The sequence below is a fragment of the Anarrhichthys ocellatus genome, unplaced genomic scaffold (genome assembly GCF_004355925.1).
Source record: "Anarrhichthys ocellatus isolate YVR2014 unplaced genomic scaffold, GSC_Weel_1.0 scaffold52, whole genome shotgun sequence".
Taxonomy (NCBI): Eukaryota; Metazoa; Chordata; class Actinopteri; order Perciformes; family Anarhichadidae; genus Anarrhichthys; species Anarrhichthys ocellatus.
Window position 1 is genome coordinate 144,860 of NW_022280082.1, and position 23,172 is coordinate 168,031.

General features: G+C 41.0%; 1 protein-coding gene across 4 annotated transcripts in view; it reads left to right on the forward strand.

Annotated features, from left to right (window-relative positions):
• Positions 1 to 23,172, forward strand: part of stxbp5a (syntaxin binding protein 5a (tomosyn)) — an 83,980-nt gene that overhangs the window by 45,767 nt on the left and 15,041 nt on the right. For all 4 annotated transcript variants that reach the window (XM_031870433.1, XM_031870434.1, XM_031870435.1 and 1 more), the window contains exons 6-15: positions 4,498 to 4,561; positions 5,314 to 5,397; positions 13,520 to 13,643; positions 15,522 to 15,600; positions 16,167 to 16,321; positions 18,321 to 18,393; positions 18,628 to 18,775; positions 20,652 to 20,719; positions 21,417 to 21,457; positions 21,776 to 21,996. In XM_031870433.1, the coding sequence (XP_031726293.1) occupies positions 4,498 to 4,561; positions 5,314 to 5,397; positions 13,520 to 13,643; positions 15,522 to 15,600; positions 16,167 to 16,321; positions 18,321 to 18,393; positions 18,628 to 18,775; positions 20,652 to 20,719; positions 21,417 to 21,457; positions 21,776 to 21,996 (1,057 nt within the window). The remainder of the gene's footprint in view (positions 1 to 4,497; positions 4,562 to 5,313; positions 5,398 to 13,519; positions 13,644 to 15,521; positions 15,601 to 16,166; positions 16,322 to 18,320; positions 18,394 to 18,627; positions 18,776 to 20,651; positions 20,720 to 21,416; positions 21,458 to 21,775; positions 21,997 to 23,172) is intronic.

Here is a 23,172-nt window from a genome sequence, read left to right on the forward strand (position 1 = left end):
TGTGTGTGTGTGTGTGTGTGTGTGTGTGTGTGTGTGTGTTTGATTTGATTCAGCTAGATGGTCACCGGGGTACAGAGGGCCGGAGAGAAGTGGGACAGGAGTGGTAAAATGTTAACAGCGTGCTATGACACATAGTTCAGGTGAACATGCTGGCCTGAGGCCTATTCTGTTCTCTTTTATTTTCTCCCACTCAGGACTTTGTAATTACTTGTTTGAATTTTTCATGCTTCTACGTATGGGTGGTCCTCAGCTGGTACAGCAGTGCCCTACCAGGGAAGCATCCCAGCCTCCAGCTGCAGCCTGGGGAGGCTGCAGGTGGAGGCCCGGAACAGTGACCTTTCCTGGGGGACCCAGCCTTCCAACACCCTATGCACTTGGAAAGGTGAAAATTACAAAACATTTTGAGGATTCACATAATATCAATCCGTACAGTGTAAAGATTTGCAGTCACTTATTGTGCATTTTGCACATTAGTAAGCGATCATGTCATCATTCATAAGGTGCCATCTTGGATTCTAAATAAATTAACTTCTCTATTTTGTTAAGTTTAATACATAAATAAACCTAAATAAGCAGCAGTATCAGGAGAGACTGGAGACAAATTTGGTCCAAAGACAAAAAAGAAAATCAACACCACTCTCATATCTATCTGTTAGATATGAAGCTAGGTACAGCCAGGGTATGCTTGGATTAGCTTAGTTTAGAGACAGGAAGCGGGGGAAAACAGCCAAATCAGCTTAGCAACACCTCTACTGACGAGTTTACGCTACACACTTTTAGCCCTGATTTTCCACTCGCCGACAGTTTTTGATGATTGCTTACAAAGGCCTTGTTTCAGATTCAAATCTCGCTCCTGTGTGGGAATTTTCAAAAACTCGATATGAGAGATGTGCCGATTCGTTACAGACGCCTGAGAGATATCTAGCATGTTAAAGATCTGGACCTCTCTAAGAATCCAAATCCTGTTGTGTGAAAATGATTCTGATAGGCAATGACAGCAGCGACGGACTAAAGCCAATGAGAGGACAAGATATGGGGCGAGGGAAATTTAATTTATTTATTTACCTTCCTCCAACTCTCTGAACAGACAATCCTTGCTTCCTGTGTCTCCCCAAAAATTCTCTCCTCCATATTCTTTTCTTTTTTTCCTAGTTTTATTTTTGCTGCAAATCAGCAATCAGACTTGTCTGATCCGCAACAACTTCAAGATAACCCATTATAAGACAGACAGTAGTGTAATACAGTAAAACAAAATTTGATTTCATATGAAATTACAAATGAATGGTCTTAATTTTCTTTGGCAAGTGTACATGGTATAAGCAGGATAATGTCCTTCGAGGTGTCCAAGGATTTAATGGACTGAGGGGAGGCCAGATCTATTAATTCCTGATTATGGACACCTCGAAGGTCATTATCCCCTACTTAACTGACAGATAAGTGAACAAGCTTATTTCCCAAATGATCAAACTACTTTAACTGCAGCACATCACATAATGGTTGTTTCTGTTGCTCTTGCTGTCTTTCAGTAAGCTTTTAAACAGAGAGCAGAATTCTGTGTGTCACGGCTGAGCAGTCAATGGCCTTATCGGCCCACAGCAGGAGGGGCTCTAATGCAAAGAGCTACTGTTTTGGTCAGAGGATTTAGTATTAAAGTTTTGTTCTTTCATGTACTGGAAACCTTTGCATGTACTCTGTACAGCTGGGTCAGCACTTTTTCATCTGGAACATGTGTATCCTATGCATTAACACACACACACAATCATGAGGCCGCTTACAGTAATGGCCGTGCTGCAAACATGTCGCCGCCGAGACATTGTCATGGTGACTGCCCCTCTGCTGCCTCACGGTGTGTGTCACCCGTGGTGACGCCAGATGTTCAGGACTTCACTGTGCATGTGTGTGACACTGTACAAGTGTGTCTGTGTATTTCTGTATTCACACATTGTTGTTTATTTTGTGTGTGTAATCGCATACGTGCCTGCACCGAAGAGATGTTTTCAAATTCTGCGAGGTGGACCCTTCCTTTTGCTTTAACATCCCCCCTGTGTCATCGACATTTCCTCTATGGTGCTTGTGTGTGCACACATACAAACGGTCCATTTTCCTTAAGGTCCTGAATGCATCACTGTGTTTCGGATGAATATTTGAGATACAAAGAAGGATTTGGTGCAATAAAGGTTTATAGCATATGACTTTTTTGAACCGAAGGTGCCAAGGGGACGGATATGTTAAGTGTTATATTTGCCATGAGGCATTTAGTTTAACTCGAGTAGTCGTGTGTGTGTGTGTGTGTGTGTGTGTGTGTGTGTGTGTGTGTGTGTGAGACATAAAAGACCTTGAATCAGTAGTTGTAAGACAAGAATGTGATCCCCATAACTGTGAATGATGCCATAATGACATGCCTAGAGTATGCATAGATATAAATAGAGTAGTGTGCATTAACACTAAAACGTCTATCTTTATGAACATGCAAAAGCTGTCAGAGACACACATGTTCCTTTATACACTCGTACTCAATCGCTCTTGTCCCCGAAGACCTTTCTTTTTACTTTGTATGCAAAACGCAGAGTCATTAGCAGTACGCAGTCAGAATCGTGTGCTTACAGGAGCGTGTTGAAGTAGGTAGGTAGGCGTTGTTTGTGTCTGTGTGTGTGTGTGTCTGTGTGTGTGTGTGTGTGTGTTTTGGGAGCCTGTCTTTTCTCTGCCCATTCTGCCTCTGTTGCCATGGTGACTCCTTCATCTCCAAACCTGAACATGCATTTTGAGAATGTGTTCATGTCAGATTTATTTACTGTATAACAACAGGTTTTAACAAACCAGATTTGTGTGTGGAGTCTCACGGGGGCAGATGGAGGACATTGTGCATGAAATCCTGAAACGACAGGAAATAAACCACGTGGGACAGGCGGCCTTTTATGCAAGTTGCATTTTGTAATTCAACAGGAGGGTAATTGTTTGTTATGGATGTGGGTTTTACAAATGGGGTGGATGTTAAGATGTCTCTTAACTGTGCCGACATGCAAATCTGTGTGTGTGTGTGTGTGCGTGCATGGGCGTTCTGCTATGGACGACTGTTAGCTGAGAGACAGGCAGTGAAGGGGGATTAGATAAATCAACAGCTCCAGCTGCAGCAGAGCTTAGGTAATAAGGCTCTGGCACAAACAGGCTAAATATAGAGACAACTGACTGACTGCCTGCCTGCCCACTAACTGCTACCTTTTAACGCGCGCACACACACACACACCCACACACACACAGACACACAGTAGATGCTATCCTTCTCTGGTCCCTTGCTTGTACTCAATAGGTGATTTGTTCATTTCTAACATGATCCGAATGCAACTGACAAATTGATTTAGTTATTTTTAAGTCTTATATTGATGTAAATATGTTTACACCAGCAGGAATGTAGCGCAACATGAAAACAGTGCTCTCTGTATTTAAATGTGGCAGTGCAATAAAATGGTTTTGTCCAACCCCCCCGCCCCCCACTTACTATCAAGTTTAGAGTGTAATCCTTCTGCTACTTCAGCACCACGGACAGCGCAATGGACTCATCGGTACTCCGCACCGTTAGGCTACTCATATTCCAGAGCCATGGTCGGGCCCTTAGATTCTAACTGGCACAAACCTCAGTCAGATAAAGGATCAATGAGTCGGGCAGACTAGATTAACATATTCAATGAAACAACCTCTCTTCCCCTACGCTCTCTCTGCTACTAGGGGATGGAGATGGGGGAAGGCCGGTTAACAGGGAGCATTTCAATCCAGAACAGTACAGTTTTTATACTTACTATTGTCCCCAGCATGTCTTGTCCTTCACTGTCAGACTTACAGATGAGTAAAAGAAACTCATGATCTCCTTCTATATTGCTTCCATTTGGTTGCCGCTCCTTACTTTCCCTCTCCTTTTTCGGGCACCCCTGCCCTTGCTCCCTGGTGTTGGGGTTATGTTCCAGGCTCTTACAGTCACTCTTTTTCAGCTGTGACCTTCTCTGGCGCTCTGCAGCCACATCATCTCTTTAAGGCAGGGCAGGTTAGGTAAATTCTGCAGCCACGTGGCACGCTGAGAGAGGAGATTTGACATAAGGCTGTCTGGAGGGTAAATCACAGACAGGAGGAGGAGAGGAGGGGGTAGCCGGGCATTTTGTGCTGTCTCCGCTGACATGCAAATGGACACACACAGCAATGGACGCACGCACATGCACAGCCATTAGGAACTGCCTGGCCTGACAGTGCCATCCATCACAACCTTAACTGAGCTTATGTCTTTGAACAGCCTTTTAGTGCCTTGGAGTGATTGGCAGATCTGTCCTCCCTGGCGGACCCCTTACACAGGTTCAAAGACACTTGCTTTCCACCATAGCCCTCTCCATACACCACTACGTGAGAACTATACGTTCATGGCCTTAGTTTTAATGTCGGAGCACTGCATCACAACTTGAGAAAAAACATATATGTCTCTCTCTCTCTCTCTCTCTTTGTCTCTCTCATAAGGTCCTCCAAGGCTCACCCTGGACCAGTTGTGCACATAAGTGACAACCCGATGGATGAAGGAAAGGTAAACGACAACACTTCTCTGTCCACATACACACATGTAAATATACGAAAAATGTATACTCTATGTCATCCTTTCTCCAATAGCAGTCCCAAACAGCAAATCTATAAACAGTACAGTAAGGTCCAGTATTTGATATTGCAGTGAGAATATACAGTATAGACTGTATTAAAATCTTAACTTGAGGCTGGTTTGCTCTCTCTATACTGAATACTCTCGATATTAGCTCGCTATTTTGGTTAAGCCATTTTTCTCTTATATCACTGTGATTTGAATAGATTTTTAACAATATGAATAAGGAGACTGGCTGAGAACGATTACTCACCACACCATCTCATATATATATATATTGCACTTTAACTGACTTTTGTACACAGAACATGCTGTGTTCATATGATCACAAATAAGGGGCTTGAATACGGCCTCATTGTCCCTGCGCACATGGGACACAATAGGGACCATTATGTTCAGTTGATCTGCTTTATTCACACATTTGAATTTCTATAAATGAATCCTCAAAAGAACTCACACTTTATGTTGTAAATAAAAATCTTTTAGCATCATCTCTTGTGACCCAGGGTGGGCAGGTTTCTCCCTGAGCCACCACAGTCTGCTTACACCTGACCTCCTTTCATGCTGCGTGATAATGTCAAATGTATTACTTCTTTTTCCGCCCATCATGGGGTCTTATTCTATCTCCTCTCTGTCATCTCTCCTACCTATCTCACTGACTGCCTGTCGCTCTTCCTCTCCAGCTTATAATTGGATTTGAGTCTGGGATCGTGGCCCTTTGGGATCTGAAATCAAAGAAGGCCGACTGTCGCTACACTTACGATGAGGTAGGCAAATCTCCCCTATTTCCTCTCTTCTGTAACAGATTTCAGTGATTGCGCTTGCATTTTGCAGTTGTAAAAAGGGAAACATTTTGTAAAAGGTCCACCTTTTTAAAGCGCTGAGTCACGTTGCTTCATTGGCTTCCCCAGAGGCAATAGTGTGTGTCTATAAATAAAAGACAACATGACAATAAAAAAAGAGACACAGTGTCAGAGCTGCTCAGATCTCTCTGGACCTGGCATGTGTCAAACCAAGACCATATCTGTTATCTGTTACCAGATTAGTGTTCATACAAAATCTTATCTCCACTAACATAGTTGCTGTAATTCAATTGTTTTATGTTCCGTAATAGATGTGATAAAATGTATTACAGCCTGTGTTGTTTATGCTGGTTTTAAAAAATCTTTCCATTTCCATTTACTCCATGTGATTATGCTTTTACGAATGCATCTGAATATTAATAGGAGATCTCATTTATAAACTTGTCATTTAGGGTTCAGGTGCTAAATTAGATATCCAGGGCATTATTAAAGCAGCAAACAACTATTTGCTATGTAAGTTATAGCAATAGAAATGCTCCCAATCTCATATAGTAGCACTTTTAGACTGACTGAATGGTTGCGGTCAGACATGCACACATGTGAATAATCATACAGTGGTGTCCGTAGCTCTTAGACGCAGAGTCAGACCGCCTGTTAAAGATAATAAGATTATTGTAACACTCATGCTGGTGCTCACCTCATTGGCAGTGCTGAGGTGCCGTAAGCACGCTGAGATAACAAGAGTCACAGAGGACTACATAGACACAACTAGGAGAGTGGATTTTGTATGTTCAGTCTGTACAGTTCTCTCTCGCTCTCTGTCTGTCTCTCCGTCTTTCTCCCTTCCTCTCTTTGCCCTGTCTCCCTCTGTCAGATAAGCTAATATCCTCCTGCTGCTCCTAGGGCATTACATTCTCGAGTACTGAATCTCTCAGGGGAGCTCATCTCTTCTCCCCAAACCCCTACAGTTACACCTCTCCAGAGACCGGGGGTTGAGTGAGCGGGGGCCGCTCCTCATTTCATTCACTCTGATTTACACTGACGAGGAGAAAGAGCCTGCAACACACAGCCGTTCTTTCCTCTCTTTTGGAATGTCTTGGGGTTATTCCCATGGCTAATGCATCCAAATGGTTATTAGAGTCGGATATATTTAAAGATTAATTTGCCCCCTGACAAGCCTTCAGGGGCACTGAAGACAACCTCTGTGTTCTCCTGTGTGACATCACTGCTGAAATGTGGTTATGATGATTGGGCTGTGACTTTTCTATTATTACTGCTGTAGACAGGGCTGTAGAGTGAAGAGTGAACGCTGTGGAACACACCAGGGCTTTGTGAGGGTAAGGGTGGGTGGTATGGACAGAAATACATCATCTTGATATCAATGGTGTTATGATATTCACTTAAAAGTATGATCTGCAGCAATTCTCACATACTCTTGTAAACACAACATTCAAAGTTGGCGAGTAAAGAGATAGAGAGAGAAAGCAAGAGCAGCGGCAGTCTAGCGGTCTAGAAAATGACATTATTTTGTGATTTCTGATTTATTTTCTGACCTACGCACAACAATGTGGGAAGGTTCCGCATTGCCGGATTTTGTGTGAATGCAGCCGAATCGACACTCTGTGGTCTCTCTGCTTTGCGTGTGTGTGTGTGTGTGGGTGGGGGGGGGCGCTTACCCTTACTTTTGGTCAAACAGACACACAGAGCTGCAGCTCTTCATACATCCATGACACAGACAGAGAGCAGAGGAGAGAGACGGAGACAGCATGTGACCATTGTATAAGGTCCCGACCTCGCCTGCGTGCTGTTATTGGGGGGGGGGGGGGGCTTCACACCCACTGCCCACAGGCTGATGTCCAGAAACGTCTCGAACACAGCAAACTAACAAGAGAAGAGAAAGTCCAGGCAGAGGGTAAGGCCTCTGGTGTTTATTTAGAGGGATTTACTTGAGTACTTGATGACACGAGTCTGTGCTTTTAGTTATGTGGTGGGTTTTGCTGTTTCAATTGGGAATGATTACAGAGTCACTGAAGGCTCAACTAAATGTCTAACATCGAGATGGTTGGAAACATGGGTCTAATTTGTTCCGAAGACATAGATGTGTTTCACTGGCTTAGCTCCTTTCTGCACTTAAACATATATTCCACATTAATTATAAGCTATTGATATTACATGTAGTTGGTACAATTGGAATTATTTGCCATCATGATTGTGTGCCAACTCAATTCTGTATAGCGTCTGCCAATAATACTGTAGGGTAAAATAGGTTTTTACATCTATTTAATCCATTGCAAACTATATTCCTCCCGCTGTGCACTCTTTTTCCTGCTGTGTGCTTTAATTCGAATACTACTTGCCTAGAAGCTTGCCGCCACGTATTAAAGTTGTTGAGTGAAATGAACAAGGGGGCTTTTCCTCTTCTCCTTTTCAACAGCAGACTAAGCCAGCAGACCAGCAGTGATGGATTCAAGCTTTGGAATGAGCGTGTCTTAAAGAATATATTAGTTTTGATGGGAATTTGTGGGTGTTTTAAACAAGTGAAAGGCAGTCTATGTTCTCATATTTCAAAGGAGACAGAGAAATGCTTTTTGTGAATAATGTCAACTCCAGAATTCCTGGCTCATTTTTAACGACTCTTGCACTCACACAGCGTCAGCATGCAGGGTGCACATAAGGGAAATAATGAAATGGTTTTGACTCAAACGACGGCAGCTTTTGTCAGTTGTACATGCTGTCAAACTGCAGGTATGTCAGCAGATCGGGACATAAACCTGGCCCCCGGACAGCAACAAAGTTTCCAGCAGAGGTACAGACAAAGAGCAGAGGCCATAAAACCTTTGTTTTTGCAAGCTCACAAAGAGCTGAGAGAGCATGCCTTCCACTCTGTGTCTGTCAGTGGATTGTCTATTATTAGCTGTGGATCAGCAGTATGGGTTTCCAGTGAGTGCTAGCCAGAGAGCATCCGTCACTCTGACCCTGCTCCACTCTGCCCCATCTGACTCAACACCTTGGTCTGAGTCCGGCCCTGATGAATGGGCGACATCACAGCCAGATTGGAGTTTTTAGTTCCCTTCTTCCTCTGATGTTTGTCTCCTGGTGGCTGTTTGTCACTCAAGGAGTGCGTGGATGAGTCTTTATATTTTTGTGTCATACCTTCAAAAGAGCCAATATTCAAACTCAATGTTGTATATTTTTCTTTTTCTACATTTCTTTCTGTAACGTTTAACTTATTTCCCTTCCAAATGGTTTTGTATTTCTTCTTTCCTTTTTATATAATTTTGACCGTTCTCTTGTACCTTGCCACAGTGTTCCAGCCATTTCGTTCTCACTTTCTTTTCTCTTTATATCTTTTTCTCTTCTGGAGTTTTTGCCCAAAAGCCCAAAAACTCTCTTGCAGAAATGTTTGGCTACCTCTGGTGTGACTAACATAACCAGAAAAAGTTTGTTCCCACAACCACTCTCAATAATTACTTCATTTCCAAGCAATACAAATCATTTAACAAATTTGGCTGTGGAGGAATTTGTGTTAACATATTTGAATACCGAGTTCATAAATAGTTTTGACTGCTGGATGCAGCTTCAGTCAAGATCTAAAACAAGTTGATGTAAACAAATGAGTCGCACTTTTTTAAACTATAGTTCCAAATGGGTGAGGTTATCCATATAGCACAATACTTACTGAGCTATACTATTTGATGGACAGCTCAGGAGACTCTGTTTGATGTCTGCATGCACCAAATCCCTCCCACCTGGTTGTCTGAGAAGATTAAAAGCACATGCTACAAGTTATTTGCATACTCTTAGTGACACAATCTGGCTTTATTAAGAAGTGTTTTCTTCGCCCCTAAGACCTGTTGAGAATACAGACGGATAACTTTACTATTCATTGCTGATTGATCATTTGGCAAGTCTAGCACAATGTCCATTAGATGGAGAATATCATTGTTTATATGATGGTCAGTCTCTGTGGAGCTTTTATCTGTCAGGATGTTACTCTTCATTATGCTAATGTTAACTCCTTGTTAAGAAAAAGATGAATCCCTCACACTGCTCTTGCAAGACATTTGTTAATTAAGTTATTTGTCCTAATGTGATTACTCACAAAAATAAAGGTGTGAAGGGGGTTATTGTGGGGATTACAGTAGAGAAATGTCACTCTGTTGGTCTAATGCTTTGATCCAGATTGAAATATCTCAACCATTATTAGATGGATTGGATGGATTAAGGTTGACGAGGATGAATATTATTCTTTTACCATTTATTCTTGCCCCTATGGGCCGCTAGCACTGCTGTATGTGGAACGCTCATGGACTGCTAACAGCATGGCTCTCGGGATGGCAATGCCGGTCTGACTTGTAATAACTTTTGTGATCCCCGACTATTTATCCACTAACATAATCGGATAAAATCTTTATACGTCCAATATTTGGGTTTATGACGAAGCACACTTGATGTGAGAATGGTAAACAATATAGATGCTTAACATGAGCTTGTTAACACCGTCATTGTCAGCATGTTAGCATGTTGATGTTAGCATTCTGCTCAAGGCAGAGATATAGAGATATAAAGCTATACATTTTAATTTATCTCAAGGGCGATACAACATGAGCAGTTTATTTCTAACTCAGGCAAATTAAACAGTTAATGACATTTCATCATTTAGCACCACCAATATGTCAACATTTCACATTTTTGACAATAAACCTCAAAAAGTCCAAAGTTTTTATTGTAATTTGAGCGTTCTAATAACATAGCACTTTTTTTGTTGGTGCATTATCTATTGTTAGTATTGAAAAAGTCTTAATTGGCAAATTGAAGCTTAAATGGGCTTGTTTATTTTAGGGCTTATGTAATAACCACAACACAACATTTCTTTGTGTTGATTTAATGTTTCAATACAAGAAGGGATTGCTCTATGGAAATTACTGTTGACATACTTGTCCCCAAATGTTTTTTCTTTTTTAGATTAATCCTTTTTTGGTTGTTCTCCTGCTTGAGCTGAATAACCATTGCTGTGCATGTACTGTGCGTGTGTGTTTCTGTGTGTGTGTGTGTGTGTGTGTGTGTGTGTGTGTGTGTGTGTATGTGTGTGTGTGTGTGTGTGTGTGTGTGTGTGTGTGTGTGGCACTTCAGAGCTAAGCTCTCTTTCCGTCCCATTGTGATACAATGCTGGCAGTAGTTATTCTAATTAGGCCGTGATATGCATGTTTGTGTGTATGTCTGTTTTCCTTCACCAATCTCAACTTGTGCGTTTGTTTTCATCTGTGCCGTGAATTATTGTTTGTTTGTGTGTGTGTGTGGGAACACAATCGCTCTGATAAGTGTTGACTGAATTCTCTCATACCCCAAGGACCAGTCTGTGAAAACTGACCTAATGTAATAAATCATGAATGAGTCTTTTTAATTGACATTATTTGACATGACGAGCACCATGTTTTCCAATTACCGTACTCATTTTCCAATTAAGAACAATGCAATGTTCCCTGTTGGGACTGTCACAGCGATCATTGCACTGATAGATTTCCAGAATTGATTCTGTCAAAGCTTCTGTGAAACTGTGATTCAGTTGTAGCATTTTCTTGAATATCTGCAGTTCATATCCTTTATCTGGGTTGCAGTCAACATAAAGAAAAAGCATCTAAGACCATCCCCCTACCACTAACTGAACTCATTAGTATCTCATCTTTACTAAAACTTAATTCATCAATAAATAAATCAAGACCTGTCGATCATTCCCACTCTATATGTCTAATTATACGTACAACTCATACATATAAGGATAACTAATTTCTCTTCCAGAGTGTAGGATGCTAAACATTTTTTACAGAATGTAAAATTGTGTTCAGCACACCTGCTGTAACTACATCCACGCCACCTGGCACTGCACACCGGTGAATCACGTCTGGCAAGAAATCATTGCCAAACTGCATCCCACCTGTCCCTGTCACTCTGCCTAGTGCCTACCAGAACTCACATCCGCCATCAGCATTGAGAAGACACCTGAGCCATCACTCATTAGGGCTGTAGTTATGTCTAAGAAAACAATCGTCATGAAGAGGGACTCAGGAAACTCCATAACTAAAGAATGCTTTTGAAAAGAACATGTTTCGTTTGTGCGTCTTTGTGGGAGTGAGAGGGAATGAGTCATTGACTGTGTAATGAGATAATGTGAGTGGTGCGTCTCTGCAGCACGATGTCACATAGCCGTAACTCTGTATCCTCAAGCTCACGGTGACCTGCAGTCTTTTTTTTTTTAAAGAACCACGATAATGAGACCTTTTGAAAATGCTCAAGGCTGTGCATCCAAAATCACCCACCTCAGGAAGTTCTCCACTTTACAGGTTTCGTCTTTGTGAGTTCAAGGTCTGACCAAGCAAGACTGTGATGGATTACATACTTTACCAGCGAGCAATAGACGGGGTTCATTACCCCTCAAAACATATAGATATGACACAACTTGCTCTGGGACAGATACAATTAGAATTGTTGTGGTGAGCATATCACCGGTGTCACATGAGCGAGACTGTGACATTGGTTCCCCGCACCGTCTCATTTAGCTTTTTTTCTGGAAAACCTCTCAGCAATAAAATTGATACACGTCTAAACAGATATAAGCTTTAATTGGAAGAGATTGACTTGACCTGACCGCGTGCTCACTTCGACATAGACGACGGTAAACATTTAAGTCAGATTAGTGCTGGAGACGAGACGAGGAAAACCAAAGCTAAGTTAACACCTAAACAGTAAGTGGAGCTTTAGCTTGAATATTAAAGAGTGCACGGAGGAAAGAATGCACATAAGCATGACCAACCAGCATATTTTTGTTTTTCTTGAAAAGGCAATACCTAATTGTAACCTCCATTTCAGAGAATATGTCCAATCATTGTCTCTGGGAGAATATTTTCCCTGACAAAGCACCGGCTTTGTGGTGAGACATATTACTGATGCTGCAGGTGTTCTGGTAAGAACATGCCCCTGGGCGTAAATTCATGGGACAAGCCTCGTAAATACTGCTTCGGAAGCTGTTGTTGAGCTTCACACAGATTTGGTGCACATCATCATATTCACTCAATGTCAGGACGTTCACTGGGTTAAATTATGAGCTATAAAAAGGGCATCAATAGGCATGGTTGCCCTTTACTGGCATACTTTGGACCTGATTCATTTGTGTTTTCAATGATTGCTTGTCAGTGGATAAATCATTGTGAACCAGGGTTAAGACTGTTGAGACGACGGGGAGGATGAGAGGACGGAGCAGGCAACATCTCTCTGACTTTTTCCTGCCTTTCCGTATTCTTCTGTAGATCTATTTGCTTGTCTCTGTATCAATTTCTCCATATGGTCATTTGTTTTGCTTTAAGAAAAGCCTAACAAAAACAAATACTTTTCCCCCAGTAAATACTGTAGATATTAGAATTGTGATTACTTTCACTTTTTTCTATTAAACTTGTGATTGCTTTTTTTTTTTTTTTTACTTCCTTGCCTCATTTAAAACACATTACTGACAAAACGTATTCTCTTTTACCTTCTCTGCTTCTTCTTTGCTTCTTTGGTAAGCAAGACAGACTAAATACTTTGATATTAAACTCACGGCTCCAAGTGACACCAGATGAACCTGAGTGCACCAGATCAAATGTATTTTAATTATACTGAATGTTGTAGACCATTTTGTCCCCGTGTGAATGTGTGTCTTTATGAAAAAGAATTCTTAAAATTGTAGCCATGGTAAAAGAAAACCTCGCTCCTGGCATTCCTGAACAAAATGACCAATCCATTTCCATCATTTCTCCACATTCAGCAAATGGGTCAATTAAAAAAAGCTCCTTCTAATATATGCATTGATGCCACAGGAAATACTCTGAAGTCAGGGGCCAGACTCTTTTATCTCACTTTCCCCATCTGTTCAAGAGTATATTATCCAGAGTCAAGGGCGCTTAACCCCCGCATGAACAGTGTACTATGTACCGTATGGCTGACACACTTGTAGATTAAGGTAGATGGTGGCACATGATGCTTCGTCTGGCTGAACCACTGACCCCCCCCCCCCCCCCCCCCCCCCCGATCTTTCTTGCATGTTGTTTCCTAGGCGATCCACTCAGTTGCCTGGCATCACGAGGGCAAGCAGTTCATTTGCAGTCACTCAGATGGAACTCTGACCATATGGAACATCAGAGGCCAGGGCAAGCCCATACAGACAATCACCCCACATGGTAAGCAGCGGGGACACACACACAAAAACAAACACACACTCACTCTCACACACACACACACACACACACACAGGCTGCGTCTAAAATCACTTCCACACTCATTCATTTAGTACTCCTTATATTATTAGGATCTTATCTTAATTTTACCTGAACACTTCACCATATTAGGTTAGGTAATTAATTAACCTCATACTTGATATTTTTCCTAACATTAGGCATTTTAATCCCCCAAATAACAATCTGCCTGGTGCTGCACACCATTTCTGAAACATTCTAACACTTGTGGGTCAATTAGTGCAAAACTTGTTTTTTGAAAAATGCAGATAAATAGTTTGAATAGACAGAAAATATGCCTGGATATGTCTCATCTTTTCAAACTTGCTTTAACCCGAAAGTGTTTATCAACCTCACTAATATTATTAATTGTATTTCATTAACTGCTATTATAATTGTTTTTTTTACCATTTCTGTGATATTTCTTTCTTTTTTAAAAGAATTATCCTTTTTGCTGTGTTTCCTGCATTTTGTGTATTTTTCATCTATTATGAAGCACATTTTTATCGTATCTTTTTCAATCGCCTTGCAATCTAACCGTTCACAACTTATAGACATATAGAGGGCTTGCAAATAGAAATTGCTTTGTATTGAGGCATCACAAATAAAACAGGTCGGTAACCACTGCTCCAAATTCTGCTAACGTTATCCAAATACTCCTGGACGTCAAACTTTCTACATGTGGACATGAATGCAGCAATTTCATTAGGTTATTACATTAAAACAAAACCACTGGTTCTGCCTGGTCTGATTACTTTGCGGTGTTATGGTATAGTTCCTGTTTTTCAATACATGATACGTGAGCCTTTAGCCACCTCTGTTAGTCACATGATTCACTCCATACCTCCCTCAAGATTGTCCCTCCAAGTAACTCCCCCATCGTTTCCCTATTTCAATCAAAAGGATTATTGTCAGTTCAATTATGTCCTGCCTCTGTTTGCTTGACTTTGTGTCGGCACATGCCTACATTAGTGCCGCTGCTCTGTTTATTTCCTGCAGGAAAGCAAGTCTGCTCTTTCGAAGATGCATTTTAATCTATCCTCCTCCGTCTCCCCGCACACCTACTCATCCCACAGAGCACTCTGACAAGTCACTCAGATGAAGGGACTGGAAGAACTAGACAGAGTGTGTGAGTGCAACAAATGGACAGAGAGAGAGCGCGAGAGTCAGAAAGAGGAACAAAGACGGGAATTAAATGAAAGGAAATAACTTCTAACCAGTTTCTCAAGCTGGTCTTGTGTGTAGGGGATTGCAGAAAGGATTTCGCCACACAGGCTTTTTAATTAGTTGTTTCTCCGACTGCTGCATACATAATTAGTTTGGTATTTAATGTGCATTATGCAAATTCATTTGACAGGTTTAACTAAGGCTTATAAGTCCTCCTTTAATTGTCTTTTCGATATCTGTTAGTTAGATGTAGTTATTAAAAGCAGTTCTTTATTATACATACCTGCCTTGTTTAAACCTGCCTTAGGGCTCACTTTGGCTCTTTAAAAGTAGTTCATACAGCCACTGTTTGTGCATTCTGAAATGCATAGATAGGCACACAAATGATAACTGTGCAAAATAGATATATTCTGAAAGTCATCCGTGATCGTCACACCTTCTTTGCATGTCCCTTCCCTCTGCATTTGTCTTTATTCTTTCTGATGAATAGCCCTTTGTTATTTTTTTTGGCTACTGTTCAGAGCTGCAATTTAAGTGCAGCTCTCAACAGCTTCTAGGAGGAGAGAAAAAAAATGAGATGACAGGAGGAACAAGAAAAGAGGAGGTGAAGAGAGATGAACTGGCAAACTAAAGTAACTTCTGTTTGTTCTATTTTAGGAAAACAGCCCAAGGACGGGAAGAAGCCAGAGCCTTGTAAACCCATTCTCAAAGTGGAGTACAAAACCACTAGAATCGGGTATGGACTCTCTCTCTCTCTCTCTCTCTCTTATACGCACACACATACGCACATGCTTGGGCATTAATAATATATTAAATATACAACACTGTAATGGCAAAATACACATCAAGGTTGACAGGAGTGAACAGCTGTTGCCAAGGCAATGTGAGCAGATTAATGTGCATTAATCGGAGCTAGAATTTATACAGAGACCTATGTCAATCTTTTGATATTAAAATAATGAAGAAAACACCACCCCTCTTTGAGTCATGGTGTCATGTAACAGCGGTATTTCTCGAATACTTTGTCCAGTTATTACAGTGAAAAGGTCTTTTTAATTGTCTCTTTTTTTTTGAAGATTGTTTGTAGTCATACAAAGTTGTGGTTTCACCTGTCAAAGTTAGCTGGTAACATAGTCCATACACCATATCTACAGTATACAACTACAACTTACAATGCACAACTTTAATGGCCATCAGCAGACCAATCAAAATAGGTATTTTCTGTGGTTGTAGTATAAATTGTATATATATATATAGAAATCCAGTTGAATGTTTATACCTATGCTTGTGTGTCTGTTCCAGGGAGCCCTTCATAATCCTGTCTGGTGGTCTGTCTTACGACACGGTAGGACGGCGTCCATGTTTGACTGTAATGCATGGGAAGAGTACCGCAGTGCTGGAGATGGACTATCCAATAGTAGACTTCCTCACACTCTGTGAGACACCATACGCTAACGGTACGTTTGTGTTTATTGTGTTGTGGATGTGATCGTATGGTGTGTGCATGTTTGTCCTTTCGTCAATGCATTAGAATCACACACACACAAAACACACACACTTCTTTTTTTTTTTAATTATGTGGAATTGCTTTCCCCTGTGTTAGTGTGTTTCTGTAATAAATAAGAAATTTCCCAAGGGGAAGAAATCCTATTCCAGTTTTATTATCTGACACACGCAGCATTACATTTTCATTTAATCTATTTGTACACAATAGCCTTCCATCTAAATTATATTATGATCTTATTTCCTGCATTGTTGAGTTAACCGCAAAATCAAGTCAAAGTGCAGCTGATGGTAATCCAGTCTGTAAACTCTCAGGCAATGTTATCTGGCACATACACAGCTACAGGCAGCATTAAGGAGTTATGTAATGATGGTGACAGCAACCGGATGTCACCAAACGGTGATTTTATTTGGTAACGGACATCACTGGGTCTTTGGATTACACGATACATTTCTGTATGTTTGCACGCTTAAACCAGCGTTGGTGTGTAGAGGAGGTTTAATAATCCTTAAAGATCTGGCTGCAGATGATGTACGTACACGACTATATGTCTGAATGAGAAAGCAAATGGCAGGCAGACAACATTGTTACACCTACGAGTGCAGGAAACAAAAAGGAGCAGAGAAGTACAGTACGCAGACAAAGACCCAGAGGAGGAGTACAGCTCATAAAAATAAATACAGAGCATCAGCGCATCATTCTCAGTAAATTAGATTTGATCTTAAGCTTGGAGATTCTTTATTCACCTTGAAAATAGCAGGTTCACAAAACATTTTTACAACAAGGTCTACTTGCTTTCAGCCACATCTCATAGCCTTCCTCTGGAGAGAGTTTTCCCAGTGCTTAGAAAAGGCAAATAGACTTGAAAGAGATACACAATTATAATATCCTGTATATATTTTGGTTTGCTTATTGCCTTGATTATAATTGTCTTTAGTGAAAGTGACGGACGGACATAGAGATACTGTACAGTGATCTAAAGTTACATACAGTAACGTGTCACGAGATAATGTGAATCAATTGTAGACCAGCACCAGGGAAGTAAAGTGAGAGGGACAGTGAGAGATGTGGTGACAACACTTGTCAAAGTGTTTCAACCTTGGTGTACTCTGACAGCCAGCTGCTCTACACAACAGACTTTTCTTTAAACACCAGTGTGCATGCACAAAACACTCGTGGTTATAGTACATATCTGAATGGTCTCTGTGTGGTGTGTGATGCTACTTCCAAGTGTAGCTACAGTCTAATGTCTGCCATAAAGGCCTGAGCTTTTTTTAATGCACTGGACTCATACAAAGCTTTAAGGCAGGGAACTTTATGTTTTTTACGGTCAGAAAGGTAGTTCTTTCTCTGACGCAGCTCTGGTGTGATCAGTGTAAATCTATGAATGATAAAGAATTCCCCTGCATCCTTTCAGTAATTATTAATTACCATGTATTTTCTGCATATTCTGCATTCACGATTTTTCTGTTAGAGCTGTCTTTTTTTTATTCATTATGTCATTGCTGGATACACATGTCCCCTTTATTAGCATTTATTACTTTTCTTAGGATTTTAGACTTGAATGACTTGATATGTGCAGTTAGCTTATCTAGCAGCAGGGTGATCTGCACTGGTTCCAGTTTTGTGCCTTATAGGTTATAAAAATCTGTGAAACCAGTGCATTACTTTTGAATGGATAAATTCTACTCCCAAATCAGACTGATGCAAATATTTAACCAGAGCAGTATCCCCCGCAGACATAAATCTCATAGATTAATGAATTTGAAGCGTTAAGCGTTCCTGCCCTCACATCTTCAGGGCACAGATATGATAATAACATTTGCCACAGAAAGTCTAAGGAATTCTCCCCATGTGGTTTGCAGATCTCAGTGGAGTTCTCTCTCGAGGAATTTCAACACTTGTGAACGTGTGGTGTGATGAATGACTTGTCTCTCTGCTTCTCTGCGCAGATTTTCAGGAACCTTACGCTGTGGTGGTCCTTCTAGAAAAGGATTTGGTGGTCATCGACCTTGCACAAAATGGGTGAGTCTGGCTCTATTAAATAACTCTTCATCATCTTTTGTTTCTTAAATGTGCGCTGAAATGTCAAAGTTGGCCTATTAGTGCTCGTTACCTTTATTATACGTGATATAACTTACTTTCATAAATCGTATTCTTTTAGTACGCATGCAGCACTGAATGAGATTAATGCACTGATACTTGGCAGACAGGCTCACTTAATTAAAAGTGACTTTGTCCGTGCCCTCTTGCTAACAGTTACCCCATATTCGAGAACCCCTATCCTCTGACTATCCACGAGTCTCCCGTGACCTGCTGCGAGTACTTTGCCGACTGCCCAGTGGACCTCATACCTGCACTTTACTCAGTTGGCTCGCGGCAGAAACGACAGGGCTACAGCAAAAAGGTACTGTTCTGTATAGGAAAGCTTTCTGTTGTAGCACTACATATTGTTATCGGTGATGTGTCTTCTTGTACTGTTGTGGTAATCTGAATGGAAAATCTTTGACCTCGTAAACATATCAGTGGTAAATATCAGGCTTTGGATACAGACCCGCAGAATTAAAGATCAAGGACTTCTTTCCACGTTTACAATTTTGCACAGGAAGGGAAAACGAAAAATTCATTTATGGAAGAGGAAGAGATATTAGTTTCTTCTTCGTAGATTGGAAGTAGTGCAATCACATGACATGCCTTTTGTGTATTTTAAGGAAAAGGTGGGAAATATTCTTTATTTACGGGTCCTTAAAAGTGTCTTGGATCGAAGAAAGTTTCCTGAAAAGATCCACTTCATTTTGGAATTAAAATTGGAATCTCTTTGAAAGAAAAACATAATTTAAATCCAAGTATGAATAATGGAATATGAATGTATTATTATACTTTTCTGTAGACAAACGTTATACTTTTGCATGTTCCTATTGTGCTATTATGCACAGACTAAAATACTCTCTTAGTTTCACTGGCAAATAAATCATTTTATTTATCGAAAATGTATCAACAGAACAATATCGCTTATATTAGCAGGTACTTGACATTCCCATCAGCCTCGGCTGTTTTCAAGCTAATTAGCAAATGTAAGCATGCTAATATGGTGACCCTTGTAAATAGTACCCGCCCAACATCGACATGTTAGCAATGTCACTGTGAGCATGTTAGCATGCTCGTGTTAGCATTTGGCTAAAAGTACTGTTGTGCCCTAGATACAGCCGCTAGTGTGGCTGTAGACTTTTAGTCTTGTTCCTATAATTAGTGACATTACCAAATTACCAAGGATATTGATGGCAAATTATTTCTGTAAAAAAAAGTCTCTATCGCTACAGAAATGGCTAATTACTGCTTATCATCATTGTTTGTTACCATTTCTTAAACAGAAGCAGACCGGTTTTACCTTTGAAATAGAATAAATCACTACTACTTCCTAATGAAAAGCTCTTTGAACACACCTCCCATCATAGTTTAATGATGTATAACAGAGTTAATAGTATCCCGAGGTTGGAATTTTTCCTTTGTGTCATTCTGGATAGTAGTGTCGTAAAAGAGCTAAATTAGAAATGTAAATGTTCGACACTAGGCCCGCTAACCATCTTGCCGTACTCCAAGAACAACAAGGTTACTGAATAAAGGACACATTAATACATACATGCATATTTTTGCTACAAACTGCATGCAGTTTGTGTGAAGCTAAACGGACTATAAGTGCCGTATTGCCTAACGACCATCCTCTCTCTTTTACACCTCCTCTCTCCTCTCATTCTCTTCTCTTATCCCTGTGTTATCTAAGACAGACCCCCTGCTCTTTTAGCCATTATGTATGCCTATGTTATTTTCCCTGTCGCCTTGTTCTAGCTTTCTATTGTAAATGTCAGCGTGTACTGACCCAAACTCGCGGCCTAGCTGCTGCTTTTTTCTGTTAAGCAAAGGCCTGGATGAGCTGCGGGAGGGCATTCTCACATAAAGATCACCATGAGTCATCCTGATGACCTTTGTATGTGTCAACGTGTTCAAAGCCAAACCCCCCGCCAACACTCGCACACGCTTTCAGACGGAGACACACACTCATTGACGTGCATAATGTATAATTGCAAGACATACTGAGAGAGTTACACAAAGGATCCCAGCCTTTTTTCCCCCATGCACACTCACCCAGGTGCAGTTTTATCATGTCATCTATTTCTAAAATCATTGTGTGTTGATATTGACACACTGTTTATTGACATAGCTGTAATTCTATCTGTGGTCTCTCATTCTCTCTAATGTACTGTGTGTGTCTGCTGTCAATCCAGGAATGGCCTATTAGTGGTGGAAACTGGGGTCAAGGCACACAGAGCTACCCAGAGATCATCATCACTGGGTAAGACAATACTGATTTCATTAGCATTAGCTTTATCGTCTTGCTGCAACTCAATTACTTTCACCTCTCCTGCACTGTCAGTTCTCTACAGCAAGGGAGCTTGTCTTCGAATATTTACTGTAGGTCTTTATATATTCCAATCATGTGCCCTTCGCTTTATTTTGATGTGTATTATCCCGCTCTAAGCTGTCATCAAGGGGAGAAGGGGCGTTTTTAACAGAACACTCGCACTGCAGAAGTGACATTGAGGTATAGGTATTAACATTCTGTACAGGCTTCTCGCTCTCTTTCTAAGAGTGCCACAGGCTGCATCATAGTTCCCTCCCAATCCACTCACATGTCCACATACTTTTGGCCATATAGTATTCCTTCTGGTTAAAGAACCTTGACTGATGAAAATCATTAGTTAAATCCTTCTAATGGGGAGATCTATGGTTGTGTTCAAATGATTAAAAAGCGGCCTACTTATTTAAGTTTATGGATGTTTGGTTTGTTTTTATTTACTGCCTAGACATCAGATTTTGTGTCTTCGGTTGACATTCTAGATATGTTTTAATGCTGCATATCTTACAAACTGATTTATTTTCATCAGCCTTGAATTCAACGTGCGGATTCCAGACCACAAGTCACAAATATTCATCCCTCTCCTGGTCCTCTACCTTTATGATTTATTTTCCTCCGTCTCTTGAATTCCCAGGCATGCTGATGGAACTGTGAAGTTCTGGGATGCCTCTGCAAGTGAGTTCTCTAAAAGGGCTAAGATTTGTTTATGCTTCAAGAAATTGTAATTATGTATTATTAAGCTGAGGGAAAGGAAACCACTTTAAAAACTAATATAGAAATGCTTTTTTTAATGAACACTTTGAGCCCCAGCCTTCACACAGTCAAAATAAACAAAACACGTATTGTTTAGATTAAGTCTAGTAACAATTTATTACTTGAAGTTCAAAGCAAGCACATTACCTCTAATTTCATATTTTTTATTGTCAGGTTCAATATGTGTGGTTCCTTGGATTGCAGCTGATACTTTTCTCCTCTCGACCCTTTTCCCCCTAGTAATGCTGCAGGTGCTCTATAAGCTCAAAACAGCCAAGGTGTTTGACAGAAACCGGTCCAAGGAGGACAAGGGCAGCACCGAGGTGTCAGATGAAGACCCCTTTGCCATTCAGATCATGGCCTGGTGCCCTGAAAGCCGAATGCTGTGTGTGGCCGGGGTGTCAGCCAACGTTATCATCTACCGCTTCAGCAAACTGGAAGTAACTACTGAGGTGGTGCAGGTGAGTGTCGCTTTATCAGCTCTAAAATTGTGCTGAATCTAATACAATTACAGAAAATACACCTATTTTCCCTCATCTTCTCTTTTATTGTAAGACTCTTGCAACCATACAACCATTGACTCAAATAACGGACATGATGTAACTCTCTTTCACAAATACATTCTGCTTGTATTTGTTATTTTTTTCAATCAGCACTCCCTCTCTGTCCTGTTGTAAGATGCTGAGACACATCCACAAACACACACACACACACACACACATGCCCTCTAATATCTGCCTCGTCAAAGGCAGTATGGTTGCCATGCCAACAGACAGAGCGATGAACAAGCAAAGCTAGACTGTCATTATAATCTGCCTTGATGCCGACGTAAGTGCTTATGGGAGTTAGTGTTTAATGATATAAAGACGAATGCTGTTTAGTCTGTGTGAGCATGCTCACAGCTCCTATATTACAAGTGAGAGGGTGCGTGCATCCTGTTTATGCTTAGTTTCGGCTTTCAGCAGAGTGTTGAATTGGTAACCAGCAAGACACTTTATTTATTTATTTATCATTTTGGCAACATTTTTCCTGTGAAGCGGTCACTGCTGTGGTGTTGTTGCTCGAGACTTGCTCTAGACAGAGGTCGCTTGTCAATCAAAGTGTGTGGGAGGTGCTGTGATGTGTTCTTCCTCGCAGGTCTGTAAATTAATTTGAATTGTTTTAGCCGGTGCCCTTAATGTGTTCAGCACAGTTTGCCGCAACTATCCAATTCTATTGTTCTTCCAAGCAAACAGCAAAAGACTGATTCAAATCAGCCACTTTCCTGTGAATTCTTCCTGTGAATACCAGTGACCGCTGATGCATGTGTCAGAGAAATCTCAGAAATCTCAGGCCTACGCTCGAAGCTTGTGACTGGGATGCGGATGAGGACTAGATATTTACTAGCAGTCAGCCGTAATTAGGAGAACAGCCTCCCTTCCCACAAGGTCGAACACCTCCGTAACCTCGCAGAAATGAAGGTAGAGGAGGAGGAGGACGGCGGCAGGCGGGAGTGAGAATCCGAAGAAGGGCACTGATCACTCTTCACTCCCACATGTCAGTGGGGCTAATGAGACTGACAGAATGCAAAAGAGAGAGCTTACGGACATCGTGTGTGTGTGTGTGTGTGTGTGTGTGTGTGTGTGTGTGTGTGTGTG